The following is a 15,795-nucleotide window of genomic DNA, read 5'->3' as shown; positions in this document are numbered from 1 at the left end:
ACATGAGCACAAGGGAAACACCACTCTAGTGACGTTTGTCCACTAACAAAATAGATACCACCCCTGTCCTGGTGAAAATGACACTCAAACCAAGGGAGATATACACTCAAAGCAAGCGACATGTGTGTCCGGCAGTTCTGAAGACAAGGAGCAGGGTAAGTAGACAGAGGGCTCCTGGGAATGCTATTTTAAATAGGTAGTTAGGAAGGGACTCTGCACAAAGACCCGAACGCTATGAGAGAGAGCCAGGCAAAAAATAGGGAAAGGCATTCCAGGCAGCAGGAGGAACAGGTACCCAGTGGTTGCACCCCTTCCCCTGGGTTCCAATTACCACCCTTTCCTTTCCCCAGGAAGCCTCTGCTGCTCTGCTGAGGGTCAGGGCTAGTGCCCCTTCAGTTGCTCTCACAGCAGAGTAGGTACACGTCACACTATGTTGTGATGCTTTCTTATAGCAACAAGCAAAGCTAAAACATGATGCCATTAAAAAGGTTAAGATCCTAGTTCTTAAACTGTAGACTTAGATGAGGCTTAGCAAACATATCAATTTGAGGTTTTCTCAAAGTACAGTATTCCTCCCACCACCCCCCATATCCACAGGGGATACATTCCAACATCCCCAGTGGACGCCTGAAACCAGAGGTAATATTGAAACCCATATATACTATGTTTTTTTCTTATACATATCTACAATTTTCTTATACATATCTGCAAAAAGTTTAATTTATAGGCTGGGCGTGGTGGCTCACGCGTATAATCCCAGCACTTTGGGAGGCAGAGGCAGAAGGATTACCTGAGGTCAGGAGTTTGAGACAAGCCTGGCCAACATGGAAACCCCCTCTCTACAATAATACAAAAATTAGCCAGGCGTGGTGGTACACGCCTGTAATCCCAGCTACTCAGGAGGCTGAGGCAGAAGAATCACTTGAACCCAGGAGGCGGAGGTTGCAGTGAGCCGAGATAGTGCCACTGCACTCCAGCCTGGGCAACAGAGCAAGACTCCATCTCAAAAAGAAAAAAAAAATTTTTTTAATTTATAAATTAGGCACAGTAAGAGATTCACAAGTAATAATAAAACAATTATAAGAATACACTGTAAAAAAAGTTAAGTGAATGTGGTCTCTATTTTAAAATTTTTGGACCATGGTTGACCTTGGGTAACTGAAACCACATAAAATCTCACAGTAGGCTGTATATTCAAAAGAACTGGAGGCAGAATCAAGAAGAGATTTTTGTGCACCCCATATTCATAGCACAATTATTCATAATAGCTAAAAGGTGGAAGCAACTCAAGTGTCCAATGACAGATGAATGAATAAACAAATACTGGTATGGTATATACATACAATGAAATATTATTCAGCTTTTAAAAGGAAAGAAATCCTGTCACATGAATGAACCTTGAGGATATTATGCCAAGTGAAATAAGTCAGTCATAAAAGGACTTATATTTTATGAGTCCACTTCTAGGAAGTACCTAGAATAAGCAAATTCATGGAACAAAGTAGAATAGAGATTGACAGGGGCTGTGAGGAGTAGGAAATGGAGAATTACTGTTTAATGTGAGTAGAGTTTCATTTTTGCAAGATGAAAAAGTTCAGAAAATCTTGCTAGTGAATGTATTCAACACTATAGTTCAATTGAACTATAGACTTAAAAATGGTTAAAATTTGGATTTTTTAACCACAACTAAAAAAAAAATCTCTATTACAGAAAATTTCTTGACTTGATTCCAAATATATATTTAATAGAAGGAATGCCACCTACTGACAAAGGAGTTTACTAGTAACCCCAAAATTAGAAAGCTGAATTAGCCATTTCCTAAAATGCAAACATAGCATGTTCCCACCTAATTTCTTGGATGGTTCTTTACTCCCTGGCACTCCAGCACAGTAATATCCAATCTTTTGTCTTTCTTCTTTTAAGCAGCATAACTGTTCAACTAAATCTTCGCCAGAACCATAACACATGAAATAGTGTTTCCGGGTGAACAACACCAGAAAAGGGTAGGGACTTGCCTCCCTTGAATGCTTCTCACTAGCCAACCTATCTAAGCCATTTCTTTCCTTTGAACATAAAAGGTAAATCCGCACAAAGGGGCAACATACTTAACAACCTGCCTGCAGTTTACCCATGAACCCGACCTTCTGCTCCTTCTTTGCTGCTCCAGATCCCATCTCTCAATTTCCTTTTCAATCCCGAGACCTAGCACATTGCCTGGAACATATCAGGTATTCCTGAGTGGATGAACTCAAGAATTGAAATAAGCCAGGGTTTGACAGTGGCACACTTGGAATAAAATCTGACAATCATTCCTTGTCTTTACTAAAATAAACAGGTGACAGGAAGACAATACCGTAGAGTGCTTTGCAGCCAGACAGACTTGGCTTCAACTCTCCACTCCCTACTTTTGTGACTCGAATAAAGTATCTCTGTAAACGTTAGTTTTCTCATGTTCAAAATAATCATCCTAGCTTCCAAAGGAATTGCAGGGATTAAAAGAAATAAGGCGTGATGAGGGAGTACAGGTGTTAAAAGCTATGTAACAGGAAATGTACCAGCAGGTATTAGCTTCCATCGTTATCATTAGCGAACACAACACCGCTGTACAGATCCGAAGGCACGAACCTGTAGGCACGGAGCTCACGGAACTGGGGCAAGAGCTGGGTGTCCCCCAAGACCAGGCATGCCCTCTAAGATTTCTCCCTGGGGAGCGCCTGATTCTGTTTCCATCCCCAGCAACCTTGCAACTAACTTTGGGTTTATGGAAACCTGTTGCGCGTCCAGCACATGGAAAACCCGTGAATGGACACTAACTTTCCTTTCTTTCGTCAACGACGGCAAGTCCGGCTGAGACGGAATGCAAGCCATGTTCAGGACTGGCGGACGCGACCACAGGCGGTTAGTGGTCAAGGGTTCTGCTTGTGCCCAGTACGGCCGATGAGCCGGCAGGCCTGACTCAGGCCCAGGTGACTCGGCACCTCCGCCGCCGTCCCGCGCCGCCCCGCCGGGCCCTAACTCAGGCCCCAGGCCAGACCCCCAGACCCCGCCCGCTGCCCGTCAGCGCTTACCATGATGGACACCACCTCGGAGACTCCGCTTCTCTCAGGCAATACGACGAACGTACCCGGCCGACCGCTCTCCCAGCCTCCGCCGCCTCCGCCGCGCCAAGCCGGTACGCCCCAGAGGCTCGCCGGAAGTGCCGGACCCGAGACCCGGAGGGGGGTGCCCGGGACAAAGCGTCGGCTGCAGAAGAGAACAGGCCAGGCGAAGACTCTAGGCTCTAAAACACCCTCAGCAGAAGCATTAAAATGACCTTTCGTGATTTATTTCCCCGTTAGTAGGTACTTTTTAAAGTTATTTTAAATTACGTTTTGATAGTTTTCAACCCCTCCAGACGAATTTAGTAGGGCCCATTGTCCTTACGACTACACTACCCAGAATGCACTACCCAGAATGCCTCTGCTTCAGCCATCTAGGACTCGGGCGGAACTAAGCTACAAATCCTTCTTCAGACCACACCAAAAACCTATTGCAAACGTAACTGCTGCCCCATTCGGTATGTAACTGAGTTTAATGTATGGCTAGAAGTAGTGTACTTTCTCTGGGGGTTCCCAGTGGGAGGCAGTAGGCTTCTCTTCCCAAAGTAAAGATGTCCGCCGAGCGTCGCGTTTCTGGGTAAAAGCGATTCAGAGTTGAAAGGGGCAACAGTGCTTGCGTTCGGCCTCAGAGGTGACCCTTCTTTGGGGGCGGGCTGGAGTTTTCTAGCCGGGAATGGCAGAGCGCTAATGGCCGCCTCCAATGTGGTCCAAACAGAAAGAAAGGAAGGCTGGGAACTAAGAGGCTATTGGTTGGTGATTCCTGGACCAATCGGAGGAGCCGTGATTTGGCGGGAGTCTTGACTGCCGCCGGGGCTCTTGGTACCTCAGCGCGAGCGCCAGGCGTACGGCCGCCGTGGCTATGTTCGTGTCAGATTTCCGCAAAGAGTTCTACGAGGTGGTCCAGAGCCAGGTGACGCCCAATCTGGGATCCCCGCCGAGGCCTTGCTGGTGGGGAAGGGATGAGGATGAGCGGCCGTGGGTGACCGGGAGGCAGGGGAGGGCCGGGGTTCGGGTCGCCGCGTTCAGCCCGTCCGCTCTTTCCCCGATAGAGGGTCCTTCTCTTCGTGGCCTCGGACGTGGATGCTCTGTGTGCGTGCAAGATCCTTCAGGTGAGTTCTGCGGAGCCTGGGAGGGCGGGGCCGGCGCGAGAGGTGAGGGTGCTGCGTGGGGGCGCAGGGCGGGCAGAGAGTCAGGATGGATGCTGAGGGCTTAGCGCGGGAGAGGAAGCCGGGCAGGAGGTGAGCAGCAGGTGAGAGGAGAAGTTGCCTCCCTGTCCCAACGGTGTGGGGTGGGATAGAGGATTAAGTAAAAGGTAAAGAGACTAGTTTGTATTTTTGCAACAAACTATTAATATGAATAGGTGAACAAAGCAGTTGGCGTTTGGAGGAAACTTTGGATCTGTAGTGGCCTCTCAAATGGGGGATTTGAGAGAGAGGAATCTGTGACAACTCTGGGTGCAGTTGTGTCGTAGGTGTTGCTGGGAATATGGGAGCCCCTAGTCTATTAGGGAGGATCGTTAGTTTGGTTTTGAATAGGGCATGGTATGTACATTGTTTTGGTCTGGCCCTTGGATCAGGAACTTTTCAGACGGCCTGGAAGTTAAATCGGCATTTCCCACCGATGTTTTAATTTGGTAATTTGCAAAATTCACAGGATGGTATGGTAAACACTCATATGCCTAGCACCTAGCTTTTCCCGGAAGCATTTCACTAACTTTAGTGTTATCCCGTGTCTTTTATCTCTCAACCCATCTAATCTAACTCGGTTTCTTTTCAAGGTAAATTGCCAATGTCCTAAATAAGATAGGCTTTGAAAACACTCTCTCTCCAGGCCTTGTTCCAGTGTGACCACGTGCAGTATACGCTGGTTCCAGTTTCTGGGTGGCAAGAACTTGAAACTTCATTTCTTGAGCATAAAGAACAGGTATTGAAGATATATTTTAGAATAACGTGGCTTTTTTACTCAATTGTAATTTCTTGACACAGCATTCTATGACCACAATAGATTCAGTATGTATTTAAGTATCAGCTACATTAGGCAATACGGAAGAGAAAAACATGCTGTATGTACTGGTGACTTACGCCCAAGTTGTAGAAGCAAAATTGACAGCAAAAAAAGATAATGAATGTGGATAGCCCCTAACTTTGAACTTGTTTTGCAGAAATTTGATTGTAAGGTGCTTGGAATCTAGCAGTTTTTAATATGGTCTAGTTAAAATCATTTTATTTTATTTTGATTTATTTTATTTTTTACTTACATATATATATATATATATATATTTTTTTTTTTTTTTTTTTTTTTTTTCCTGAGACGGAGTGTCGCTCTGTCACCCAGGCTGGAGTGCAGTGGCCGGATCTCAGCTCACTGCAAGCTCCGCCTCCCAGGTTTACACCATTCTCCTGCCTCAGCCTCCCGAGTAGCTGGGACTACAGGCGCCCACCACCTCACCTGGCTAGTTTTTTGTATTTTTTAGTAGAGACGGGGTTTCACTGTGTTAGCCAGGATGGTCTCGATCTCCTGACCTCGTGATGCGCCTGTCTTGGCCTCCCAAAGTGCTGGGATTACAGGCTTGAGCCACCGCACCCGGCCTATATATATATTTTTTAAACGGAATCTCGGTCTGTCGCCCAGGCTGGAGTGCAGTGGCATGATCTCGGCTCACTGCAAACTCTGTCTCCTGGGTTCATGCCATTCTTCTGCCTCAGCCTCCTGAGTAGCTGGGACTACAGGCACCTACCACCTCGCCCAGCTAATGTTTTTGTATTTTTAGTAGAGACAGGGTTTCACCATGTTAGCCAGGATGGTCTCGATCTCCTGACCTCAAGTGATGCGCCTGCCTCAGCCTCCCAAAGTGCTGGAATTAGTTAAAATTATTTTAGAATACACTACTATTTTATATTATTTCTCCAAGAAAATGCATCCTGGTTTCCAACTTGAAATACAGGAATAAATTTAAACAATAGATGCCAGGATTCCTCCCACCTCTGCATGGGGCCAAATGAGAGATGGGACATTGTAGACCCCACAGAGAGGGGATGGGACATGGAAGAGGGACCCTGGAGTCCCTAGCCGTATCTAGGATTGTTTTGGCAGAGACAAGTCCTCTCCTGGTGTTCCTGTTGTTATGTCAAGGACCCGCACCAGCTTGGTATTGATAAGGAAAGCACATGCAATAGTGATGGAGTGTGATAAAGGACTTAATATTTAAGTACCCATAAAGTATTTGCTGAAAACTTAAACCTGTACAATGCCATTAGCCTGGAGAGGCACGCAGCATAGTACCGTGAGGTCTGGAGAGACGCAATCATGTGCTTGAAGCCTTGCTCTGCTCCTCATTAGTTTCTTGAGCTGTCCATAAGACTTGGGCTTGCTGAGTCTCAGTGTGCTCCTGGGGAAAACGGAGCCCCAGGGCCCACCCTGCTCTGTCACCATGCTAAAGCACTTAGCATGCCAGCCTGGCCGTTTTTTGGAATCCCTTGCCACGTGGGCCTCGCCACATGTCAGGGACTTAGTAAGTTTAAGCAGAACAACTCAGAGGCTTAGTGGTGAAGGGAAAGGGGCCTCCTCAATATAGCTACTTTACAATATCTTCCTTTTTTTCAGTTTCGTTATTTTATTCTCATAAACTGTGGAGCTAATGTAGACCTGTTGGATATTCTTCAACCTGATGAAGACACTATATTCTTTGTGTGTGACACCCATAGACCAGTCAATGTCATCAATGTGTACAACAATACCCAGGTACTTTTTGTGCTCTGCCCTCAAACTGTCTGTACTTTTTATGCCATGTACAATGTCTCACCTGGTGTTCTTGGTAAGGTGTGTGTCTGACTATCCTGTGGGATTGGAACAGCCTAAACACAAGAACTTGGTATTTGTCATCTTTTTTTTTGAGAGATAGGCTGGAGTACAGTGGCACAATCATGGCTTACTGAAGCCTCAAACTCCTGGGTTCAACTGACCCTCCTGCCTCAGCCTCCTTAGTAGGTGGGACTACAGGCACATACCACCACGCTCAGAAAATATTTGTTTATATTTTTAGTTGAAATGGAGTCTTGGCTGGGCGTGGTGGCTCATACCTGTAATCCCAGCACTTTGGGAGGCCAAGGCGGGCAGATCATGAGGTCAGAAGATTGAGACCATCCTGGCTAACATGGTGAAACCCCGTCTCTACTAAAAATACAAAAAATTAGCCAGGCATGGTGGTGGGCGCCTGTAGTCCCAGCTACTTGGGAGGCTGAAGTAGGAGAATGGCGTGAACCTGGGAGGTGGAGCTTGCAGTGAGCCAAGATCGTGCCACTGCTCTCCAGCCTGGGCGACAGAGTGAGACTCCGTCTCAAAAAAAAAAAAAAGAGGCTGGGCGCAGTGGCTCAAGCCTGTAATCCCAGCACTTTGGGAGGCCGAGATGGGCGGATCACGAGGTCAGGAGATCGAGACCATCCTGGCTAACCTGGTGAAACCCCATCTCTACTAAAAAATACAAAAAACTAGCCAGGCGAGGTAGGGGGCGCCTGTAGTCCCAGCTACTCGTGAAGCTGAGGCAGGAGAATGGTGTAAACCTGGGAGGCGGAGCTTGCAGTGAGCTGAGATCTGGCCACTGCACTCCAGCCTGGGTGACAGAGCGAGACTCCGTCTCAAAAAAAAAAAAAAAAAAGAAAAATCAGCCTGGAGTTACTTTTAGACAGGAGTTTTAGTCATCTAGGGGTTACACATCTTCATGTCCTTTATCAGAGGCCAAGTTGTGGGGCATTCATTTTATTCATGTATGACATAAGAGGATGCTGTGTTTCCAGACTTAAGTAGACTAGATGGTCCTCAAAGAATTGTTTTCAGATTTTTGTAATTTCTGCATACCACGTATGGTGTAACTCTGGTGCCTCACTGGTAATGAAAACAAGAAAATTCCTTGGAAGCCTGGAACTCTTATTAAATTGGTAGCTATTTGTATGAACAGGAAACTGAGTCAGCTTATTAGGAAATGATAAGATTCTGCAGAAGAACATATTGTGTAGTTTTCCGTAGAAAGAGGAGAGGCTTAATTCCTTTTTGTTTTGAACTTAGATCAAATTACTCATTAAACAAGATGATGACCTTGAAGTTCCTGCCTATGAAGACATCTTCAGGGATGAAGAGGAGGATGAAGAGCATTCAGGAAATGACAGCGATGGGTCAGAGCCTTCTGAGAAGCGCACACGGTTAGAAGAGGTGTGTTTGGGTCTCTCACAGCCATCCCGGAGGAACTTGCACTCCCAGAGGTCAGAGGTCATCCTAAAGGCTGCCAGGCCCAGGTGTAACTGAGGGCAGTGGGAAGTGGAGAAGTTAACAGGCATGGATGCTGACCCTGGGCTCTGCTGTCCCCTGGTTGTGTGGCCTCAGGCAGGTTACTGGACTTCCCTGAATAGTGGCTTATCTGTCCAATAGGATCCTGTCAGATGAAATGAAATTTAGGACAGCTCAGCTCTGCAGCTAGATAGCAAAAAAATAATGTAGAGAAGCAATAAATAGTGCAACTCCCACCCCTTCCTTTCCTACTGTCTTCTAGCATCACTCACTGTGCAGTCACTGCAGAGGAGCAATGTGGGTCTGCATCCCTTGGCCAGGCCCAGTCCCAGACAGTTACTCCAGGGGAGGTATCTTGTATGTACAGATACGAATGGTTTTCACCATGTGGACCTTGGGTCTGAGCTGCTTAGTGATCTGGGGCTGGGCCCAGGGGCCTACTCAACACTATGGCTTCTGCCAGATGTAAAACGATAGGCAGAAGGTGGTGATTCCTATAGCACGGAGGGCCATAGGATGTTTTGAAGATGCCCTCTGGCTCCTGATCTTGGTGTGTGACCTAGAATTTGCCCCCGGAATGTCCTAAGGTCTTCTCTTCATCCTCAGCCTGACATTTCCCAGTAGTGTGCTTTTGGGAAGTCTTTTTGAGCCATATTTGAGACATTCAGGACATTCTCCATTTGAGGAAGGGGCAGTGCCCTTGAAACTGAGGCATGCTTCTCTCTTCTTTCTCACCTTTGTCACCCCTTTCACTAGGTTTGGGTGTCTCATCAGGAATCTCTTGGATCCACTCTTATATTTCCTTACTTCTTGCCCAGCTCTTTGTCTGTTCTATTTTTTGGAAGACTTTTTGGTCTTTATTTTATTTTTTTTCCCCGCAGACAGGGTCTCTCTCTGGCCTCAAACTTCTTGGCTCACTCGATCTTCCCACTTCAGTCTCCCAAGTAGCTGAGACTGTAAGCACATGCCACTACACTCAGCTTGGTTTTTATCTTCTAATCTTTGATTTGTGAGAGGTCTTTTTTGTTCTCTGAATTTTTTTATATATAGCATTCTTTTTTTTTATTTTATTTTTTTTATTTTTTTTGAGACGGAGTCTCACTCTATCGCCCAGGCTAGAGTGCAGTGGCCAGATCTCAGCTCACTACAAGCTCCGCCTCCTGGGTTTATGCCATTCTCCTGCCTCAGCCTCCCGAGTTGCTAGGACTACAGGCACCCACCACCTCGCCTGACTAGTTTTTTAGTAGAGATGGGGTTTCACCGGGTTAGCCAGGATGGTCTCGATCTTCTGACCTCGTGATCCGCCCGTCTCGGCCTCCCAAAGTGCTGGGATTACAGGCTTGAGCCACCGCGCCCGGCCATAGCATTCTTTTAACTATTGATGAGCTGCATTTCATTGGTTCCCAAATATCAGTGTCTAATGGGATTTTCCCTGGAAACATTCATGTTCTACAGGTAAGTCTTGAAATTTTCCATTCTGACTAATAAACATATTTTTTAAACACTTACTATGTGCCAGGTACCAGTTAGGCCCTGGGGTGCAGGGATGAGAGCAAAGTCCTGCCTTTGCAAAGCTTTCCAGTGGGAGAGACAGATACTGATCATGTAAATGAGCACAATTAGGGAAAGCTTTCAGGTACCAAACGTGAGTTAGCATGGGATGAGCCAGGAGGATTCCTGGGCAGAGCATCCATAGACACTGCGGCTCTGAGGTGGGAAGGAAAGTTTCAAGGAAGGCTCGGCCAGCAGTGCCAATGGAACAGGCCAATGAGAATAGACCAGTGTGTTTGGCAACAAAGAGAAGGTAGGTTGTCTTGATGAGATGCAAGAAAATATCAGCGTTTCCTTTTACATACTTAACACATCAATTTGGAATCTATGTTTGTAAATGTTTAACATAATATTCATGAAATATAATAGGCATAATTTCCCACCAACTTTTTATTTTGAAGTTTTTTGAAATGTATGCAGTGTTGAAAGGATAGTACGGTGAATATCCATATATCTTCAATCTAGAGTCAACAGTGGATCATGACTGTAGGTGGTCTCAGCTACTTGGGCGGCCAAGGCAGGGGGATTGATCAAGCCCAGGAATTCGAGAACAGCCTGGGCAACATGAAGAGACCTTATCTCAAAAAAAACAAAAACAGTTTTTCACATTTACTTTCTCTCTACATATTCTTTTTCCTGTATCATTTGAGAATAGGTTGCAGAAACTATGATATTATTTTTTATTTTTTATTTTATTTTTTCTTGAGATGGAGTCTCTGTCACTGAGGCTGGAGTGCAGTGGCACAATCTCGGCTCCCTTCAACCTCTGTCTTCTGGGCTCAAGTGATTCTCCTGCCTCAGCCTCCCAAGTAGCTAGGATTACAGGCGTGCACCTCCACATCCAAACAGAAACCATGATATTCCACACATTCTTTCGTAAGCAGCTCCTAAGAATAAGGACATTCTTCCCCATAAACACAATGCCATTGTCATGCAGAAGAAATGAATAATATGCTAATATCAGGTAATATTCACCCATATTCAGGTCTCTTTAATTGTCCTCAAAATATATTTTGCAGCTATTTTTATTTCTGAACTACAATCAAGGTTAACACATTTAGCTATTTCTCTTTACTGTCTTAACCTAGAACTGTACCTTACCTCTTTTTTTTCTTTTGTTTTGTTTTTAATGACACTACAGGCCAATCATCTTTTCTAATATTTACTACTACTTGTTTCTTCCTGGAGAACTCTAACTTGCTTCTCTATCCCTGCATTTTCTATGATCTGTAAATTAGGTCTAGAGCCTTGATTTTAATAACATTAAGCATTCTTGAGAAGAATACTTTTTATATAATTAAAACCTGTGCATGATTTATAACTAAGTATGTGTATATTAGAGGTATATTCTTAGAAATATTTTTACCGGCCTGACATGGTGACTCAAGCCTGTAATCCCAGCATTTTGGGAAGCCGAGGCGGGCAGATCACCTGAGGTCAGGAGTTTGAGACCAGCCTGACTAACATAGAAAAACCCCGTCTCTACTAAAAATACAAAAATTAGCCAGGAGCAATGGCAGATGCCGGTAATGCCAGCTACTCGAGAGGCTGAGGCAGGAGAATTGCTTGAACCCAGGAGGCGGAGGTTGCAGGCCGAGTGGTGGAGGCCAAGATCGTGCCACTGCACTCCAGCCTGGGCAACAGAGTAATACTCTTGTCTCAAAAAAAAAAAAAAGAAAAAAAAAGAAAAAGAAATATTTTTACCAGACTAGACAATATAGCAAGACATGGTCTCTACAAAAAATAAAAAATAAAAATTAGCCAGGCATGATGGCACGGTCTCATAGGCCCAGCTACTTGGGAGGCTAGAGTGGGAAGATGCCTTGAGCCCAGGAGGTTGGTTGAGGCTACAGTGATCCATGATCACATCATTGCACTCCAGCCTGGGCAACAGAGCAGGACCTCATCTCTTAAAAAAAAAAGAATGAAATATTTTTATTAATAGGGGTGCACATTCAAAGAGGTTTAGAGACAATAGTTTATAAATAATCGTTTTAAAGAGTTTTCCTATAGGTCAGGCATGGTGGCTCACACCTGTAATCCCAGCGCTTTGGGAGGCTGAGGCAGGCGGATCATGAGGTCAGGATATCGAGACCATCCTGGCTAACACAGTGAAACCCCATCTCTATTAAAAATACAAAAAATCACCCGGGCCTGTTGGCCGGTGCCTGTAGTCCCAGCTACTCGGGAGGCTGAGGCAGGAGGATGGCGTGAATCTGGGAGGTGGAGCTTGCAGTGAGCTGAGATTGCGCCACTGCACTCCAGCCTCGGCAACAGAGTGAGACTCTGTCTCAAAAAAAAGAAAAAGAGTTCTGTTATAAAGAAAAGAGGAGACATGAGGTCAAGAATCATTTTTGCTTGTCTTTTAAAGGTGGGATGTTAGAGCTGGACCTCAGCAGAGATGAGATTCCACTATAAAAATAACCATAATTATACTTCTTCTACAGGTGCTATGATATCCTGGTTCAGGTCACAGGTTTCACATTTTGTATCTGCTATAACAGCTTTGTGACCGTAGTCAAGTGACTTAACCTCTATGTGCCATTGTAAAATGAAGAGAATAACTGGACTTACTTCTTTTGGTTCCTACTGATGTTTAACAAATTACTCCAGAACCTAGCAGCTTAAAACAACCTTTTCCTTATGCTCATGGATTCTGTAGGTTAGCAATTTGGGCAGAGCCCAGCAAGGTTGACATCTTTTTGCTCTGTGATATCTGGGCCCTCAGGTGGGGACTCAATGGCTAATAACTGGAAGCATGGCTCAGACACCTGCTGGGATGGCTCCAAACCAGGACTGCTGAGCCAAGCACCTGCAGAGTCTCTCCATTGCATGTGGCTTCCTTACAACATGACTGCTCAGGCTTCCAGCATGAATATTCCAGTCACCTGGGCAGCCACTGCATGGCTCTCCCGACCAGCTTTAGAGTACCTCAGCAGCCTGTAGCCACAATGGAGGGGACAAGACCCCACCATGCATTGTGAGAGGGTCAAAGAAATCTCAGACTATGGGAATTTTGTTACTTTATTGACGCATAATGTCTACACAATTCACTAGGTGGTCCAATTCAATGAGATTTAACAAATGTGTAAAGATGCAACCACCATCCCACCATGATAGAGAACAATTCCATTACCCACAAAAAGTTTCCTCACCAGGACCATGACTTTTTTTTAATTAAAGTTTTTCTTTTGAGATAATTATAGATTCACATGTAGTTGTAAGAAGTAATATAGAAAGATCACTTATAGGCCGGGCACGGTGGCTCACGCCTGTAATCCCAGCACTTTGGGAGGCTGAGGCGGGCGGATTACGAGGTCAGGCGATCGAGACCATCCTGGCTAACATGGTGAAACCCCATCTCTACTAAAAATACAAAAAAAAATTAGCCGGGCCTGGTGGCGGGCGCCTGTAGTCCCAGCTACTCAGGAGGCTGAGGCAGGAGAATGGCCTGAACCCAGGAGGCGGAGCTTGTAGTGAGCCAAGATTGCGCCACTGCACTCCAGCCTGGGCAAAAGAGCGAGACTGTCTCAAAAAAAAAAAAGAAAGATCACTTATATACTTTGTCCAGCTTCCCCAAATGGTAACATCCTGTAGTATAATATCACAGTCAGGATGGGAGGCTGAGGCAGGCCAATCGCTTGAGCCCAGGAGTTTGAGACTAGCCTGGGCAACATAGCAAAACCCTGTCTCTACAAAAACTACAAAAATTAGCCAGGTGTGGTGGTGCACTCCTATGGTCCCAGCTACTCAGGAGGCTGAGGTGGGAGAATCACCTGAGCCCAGTAAGTCAGGCTGCAGTGAGCTGTGAGCGCACGACTGCATTCCAGCCTGGGCAACAGTGTGAGACTATCTCTAAAGAAAAAGCCTCCTCTCTAAATTTATAAATCATGTGATTTTTCAGTTGGCACTCTAAAGGTTAGAAATTACTGTGAAAGTTCTGCCAGAAACTGAATATGTCTATTCCATTTATGCATTCAGAAACTGCCAAAATAACCCATGGGTATTGCTCAAAAAAAAAAAAATACAGAACATTTCCATCACTGTAAGGATCTCTCTATTGCCCTTTTCTAGCCACACCCACTTGTCTGCTGCCTGGTAACCACTAGCAAGCTCCATTTCTGTAATTTCATTTCAATAATATTATGAAAATGGAAATGGAATTATACAGTATGTAGCCTTTTGGGATTGGCTTTTTTTCACTCTGCATAGTTCTTGGAGATTCATCCACATTTGCTTGTATCAATGGCTTATTCCTTTTTTCGTCCATCAGCATTGTGCAGTTTTCAGTGTATAAATTCTTTGTGTTTTGTTAGATTTATACCTACATAAAAACATAAACAACTTTTTTTATTTCTGCGTACTAGCCATAAATATGTGGACACCAAAATTTAAAATACAGTATCATTTGCAGTCACTCAAAAAAATGCATAGTCTGCTGTTGTTAGGTAGAGTGTTTTAGAAATGTCACTTACATGGTGAGAGTTGATGGTGGTGTTGAGTTCTATTTGCTTGCTGCTTTTCTGGCTAGTAATACTTTCAACTCTTCAGAAAGGGGCATTGAAGACCCCAACTGTGATTATAGATTTATTTGTTTCTCCTTTCAGTTCTATCACTTTTTACTTCATGTATTTATAGCTGTCTTGTGCACACACATTTAGGATTGTTGTGTCCTTTTGGTGGATTGACCCTTTTATTCACTTATTGTCCCACTCTGTCTCTGGTAATTTGTTTTGCTCTGAAGTATGATTTATCTGATATTAATATTGCCACTCCTGCTTTCCTTTGATTAATGTTTGCATGATATATCTTTTCACATTCTTTAGTTTCATTCTGCCTATATTGTTACATTTGTAGTGAATTTTTTAAAACAGCATATAGTTGGGTCGTATTTTTAAATCATGGTTTTTTTTTTGTTTTTTTTTTTTTGAGACGGAGTCTTGCTCTGTTGCCCAGGCTGGAGTGCAGTGGCCGTATCTCAGCTCACTGCAAGCTCCGCCTCCCGGGTTCATGCCATTCTCCTGCCTCAGCCTCCCGAGTAGCTGGGATCTCCTGACGCTCGCGATCTCGCCCGTCTCAGCCTCTCAAAGTGCTGGGATTACAGGCTTGAGCCACCGCGCCCAGCTAAATCATGTTTTTTAAAGCCATTCTCTATGTTTCAATTGATAAACTTAGCTCACTTACATGTATTTTAATTATTGACATGTTAGGGCTTAAGTCTGAAATTTTATTTTCTGTTTCCTGGTCTCTGTTTTTTAAATTCTGTTTTCTTTCTTTTTCTTTTTCTTTTTTATGTATTTATTTATTTATTTTTTGAGATGGAGTTTCACTCATCACCCAGGCTGGAGTGCAATGGCGCGATCTTGGCTCACTGCAGCCTCCGCCTCCCAGGTTCAAGCGATTCTCCTGCCTCAGCCTCCTGAGTAGCTGGGACTACAGGCGCCCGCCACCTCGCCCGGCTAGTTTTTTGTATTTTTGTAGTAGAGACGAGGTTTCACCCTGTTAGCCAGGATGGTCTCGATCTCCTGACCTCGCGATCCGCCCGTCTCAGCCTCTCAAAGTGCTGGGATTACAGGCTTGAGCCACCGCGCCCAGCTAAATCATGTTTTTTAAAGCCATTCTCTATGTTTCAATTGATAAACTTAGCTCACTTACATGTATTTTAATTATTGACATGTTAGGGCTTAAGTCTGACATTTTATTTTCTGTTTCCTGGTCTCTGTTTTTTTAATTCTGTTTTCTTTCTTTTTCTTTTTCTTTTTTATTTATTTATTTATTTATTTATTTTTTGAGATGGAGTTTCACTCATCACCCAGGCTGGAGTGCAATGGCATGATCTTGGCTCACTGCAGCCTCCGCCTCCCAG

General features: G+C 44.7%; 2 protein-coding genes across 7 annotated transcripts in view; one reads left to right on the top strand and one right to left on the bottom strand.

Moving 5' to 3' along the window:
• UFD1 (ubiquitin recognition factor in ER associated degradation 1) overlaps nucleotides 1–3,277 on the bottom strand; it is a 29,232-nt gene extending 25,955 nt beyond the window's left edge. For both annotated transcript variants that reach the window (XM_021921358.2, XM_021921357.2), the window contains exon 1: nucleotides 3,069–3,277. In XM_021921358.2, the coding sequence (XP_021777050.1) occupies nucleotides 3,069–3,071 (3 nt within the window). In that variant the 5' untranslated portion in view covers nucleotides 3,072–3,277. The remainder of the gene's footprint in view (nucleotides 1–3,068) is intronic.
• Nucleotides 3,278–3,390: 113 nt separating this feature from the next.
• The window catches only part of CDC45 (cell division cycle 45), a 43,161-nt gene continuing 30,756 nt past the window's right edge, over nucleotides 3,391–15,795 (top strand). The window contains exons 1-6 of one of the 5 annotated variants that reach the window (XM_009216786.4): nucleotides 3,391–3,556; nucleotides 3,814–4,008; nucleotides 4,148–4,207; nucleotides 4,929–5,021; nucleotides 6,702–6,839; nucleotides 8,160–8,303. In XM_009216786.4, coding sequence (XP_009215050.2) covers nucleotides 3,958–4,008; nucleotides 4,148–4,207; nucleotides 4,929–5,021; nucleotides 6,702–6,839; nucleotides 8,160–8,303 — 486 coding nt within the window. In that variant the 5' untranslated portion in view covers nucleotides 3,391–3,556; nucleotides 3,814–3,957. Of the gene's footprint in view, nucleotides 3,557–3,658; nucleotides 4,009–4,147; nucleotides 4,208–4,928; nucleotides 5,022–6,701; nucleotides 6,840–8,159; nucleotides 8,304–15,795 lie in introns of those variants that run through there. The other 4 variants (XM_031656101.1, XM_017945130.3, XM_021921356.2 and 1 more) reach the window with 4 other exon arrangements.

The sequence above is a fragment of the Papio anubis genome, chromosome 16 (assembly GCF_008728515.1).
Source record: "Papio anubis isolate 15944 chromosome 16, Panubis1.0, whole genome shotgun sequence".
Taxonomy (NCBI): Eukaryota; Metazoa; Chordata; class Mammalia; order Primates; family Cercopithecidae; genus Papio; species Papio anubis.
This window is presented reverse-complemented; position numbering and strand designations above follow the sequence as displayed.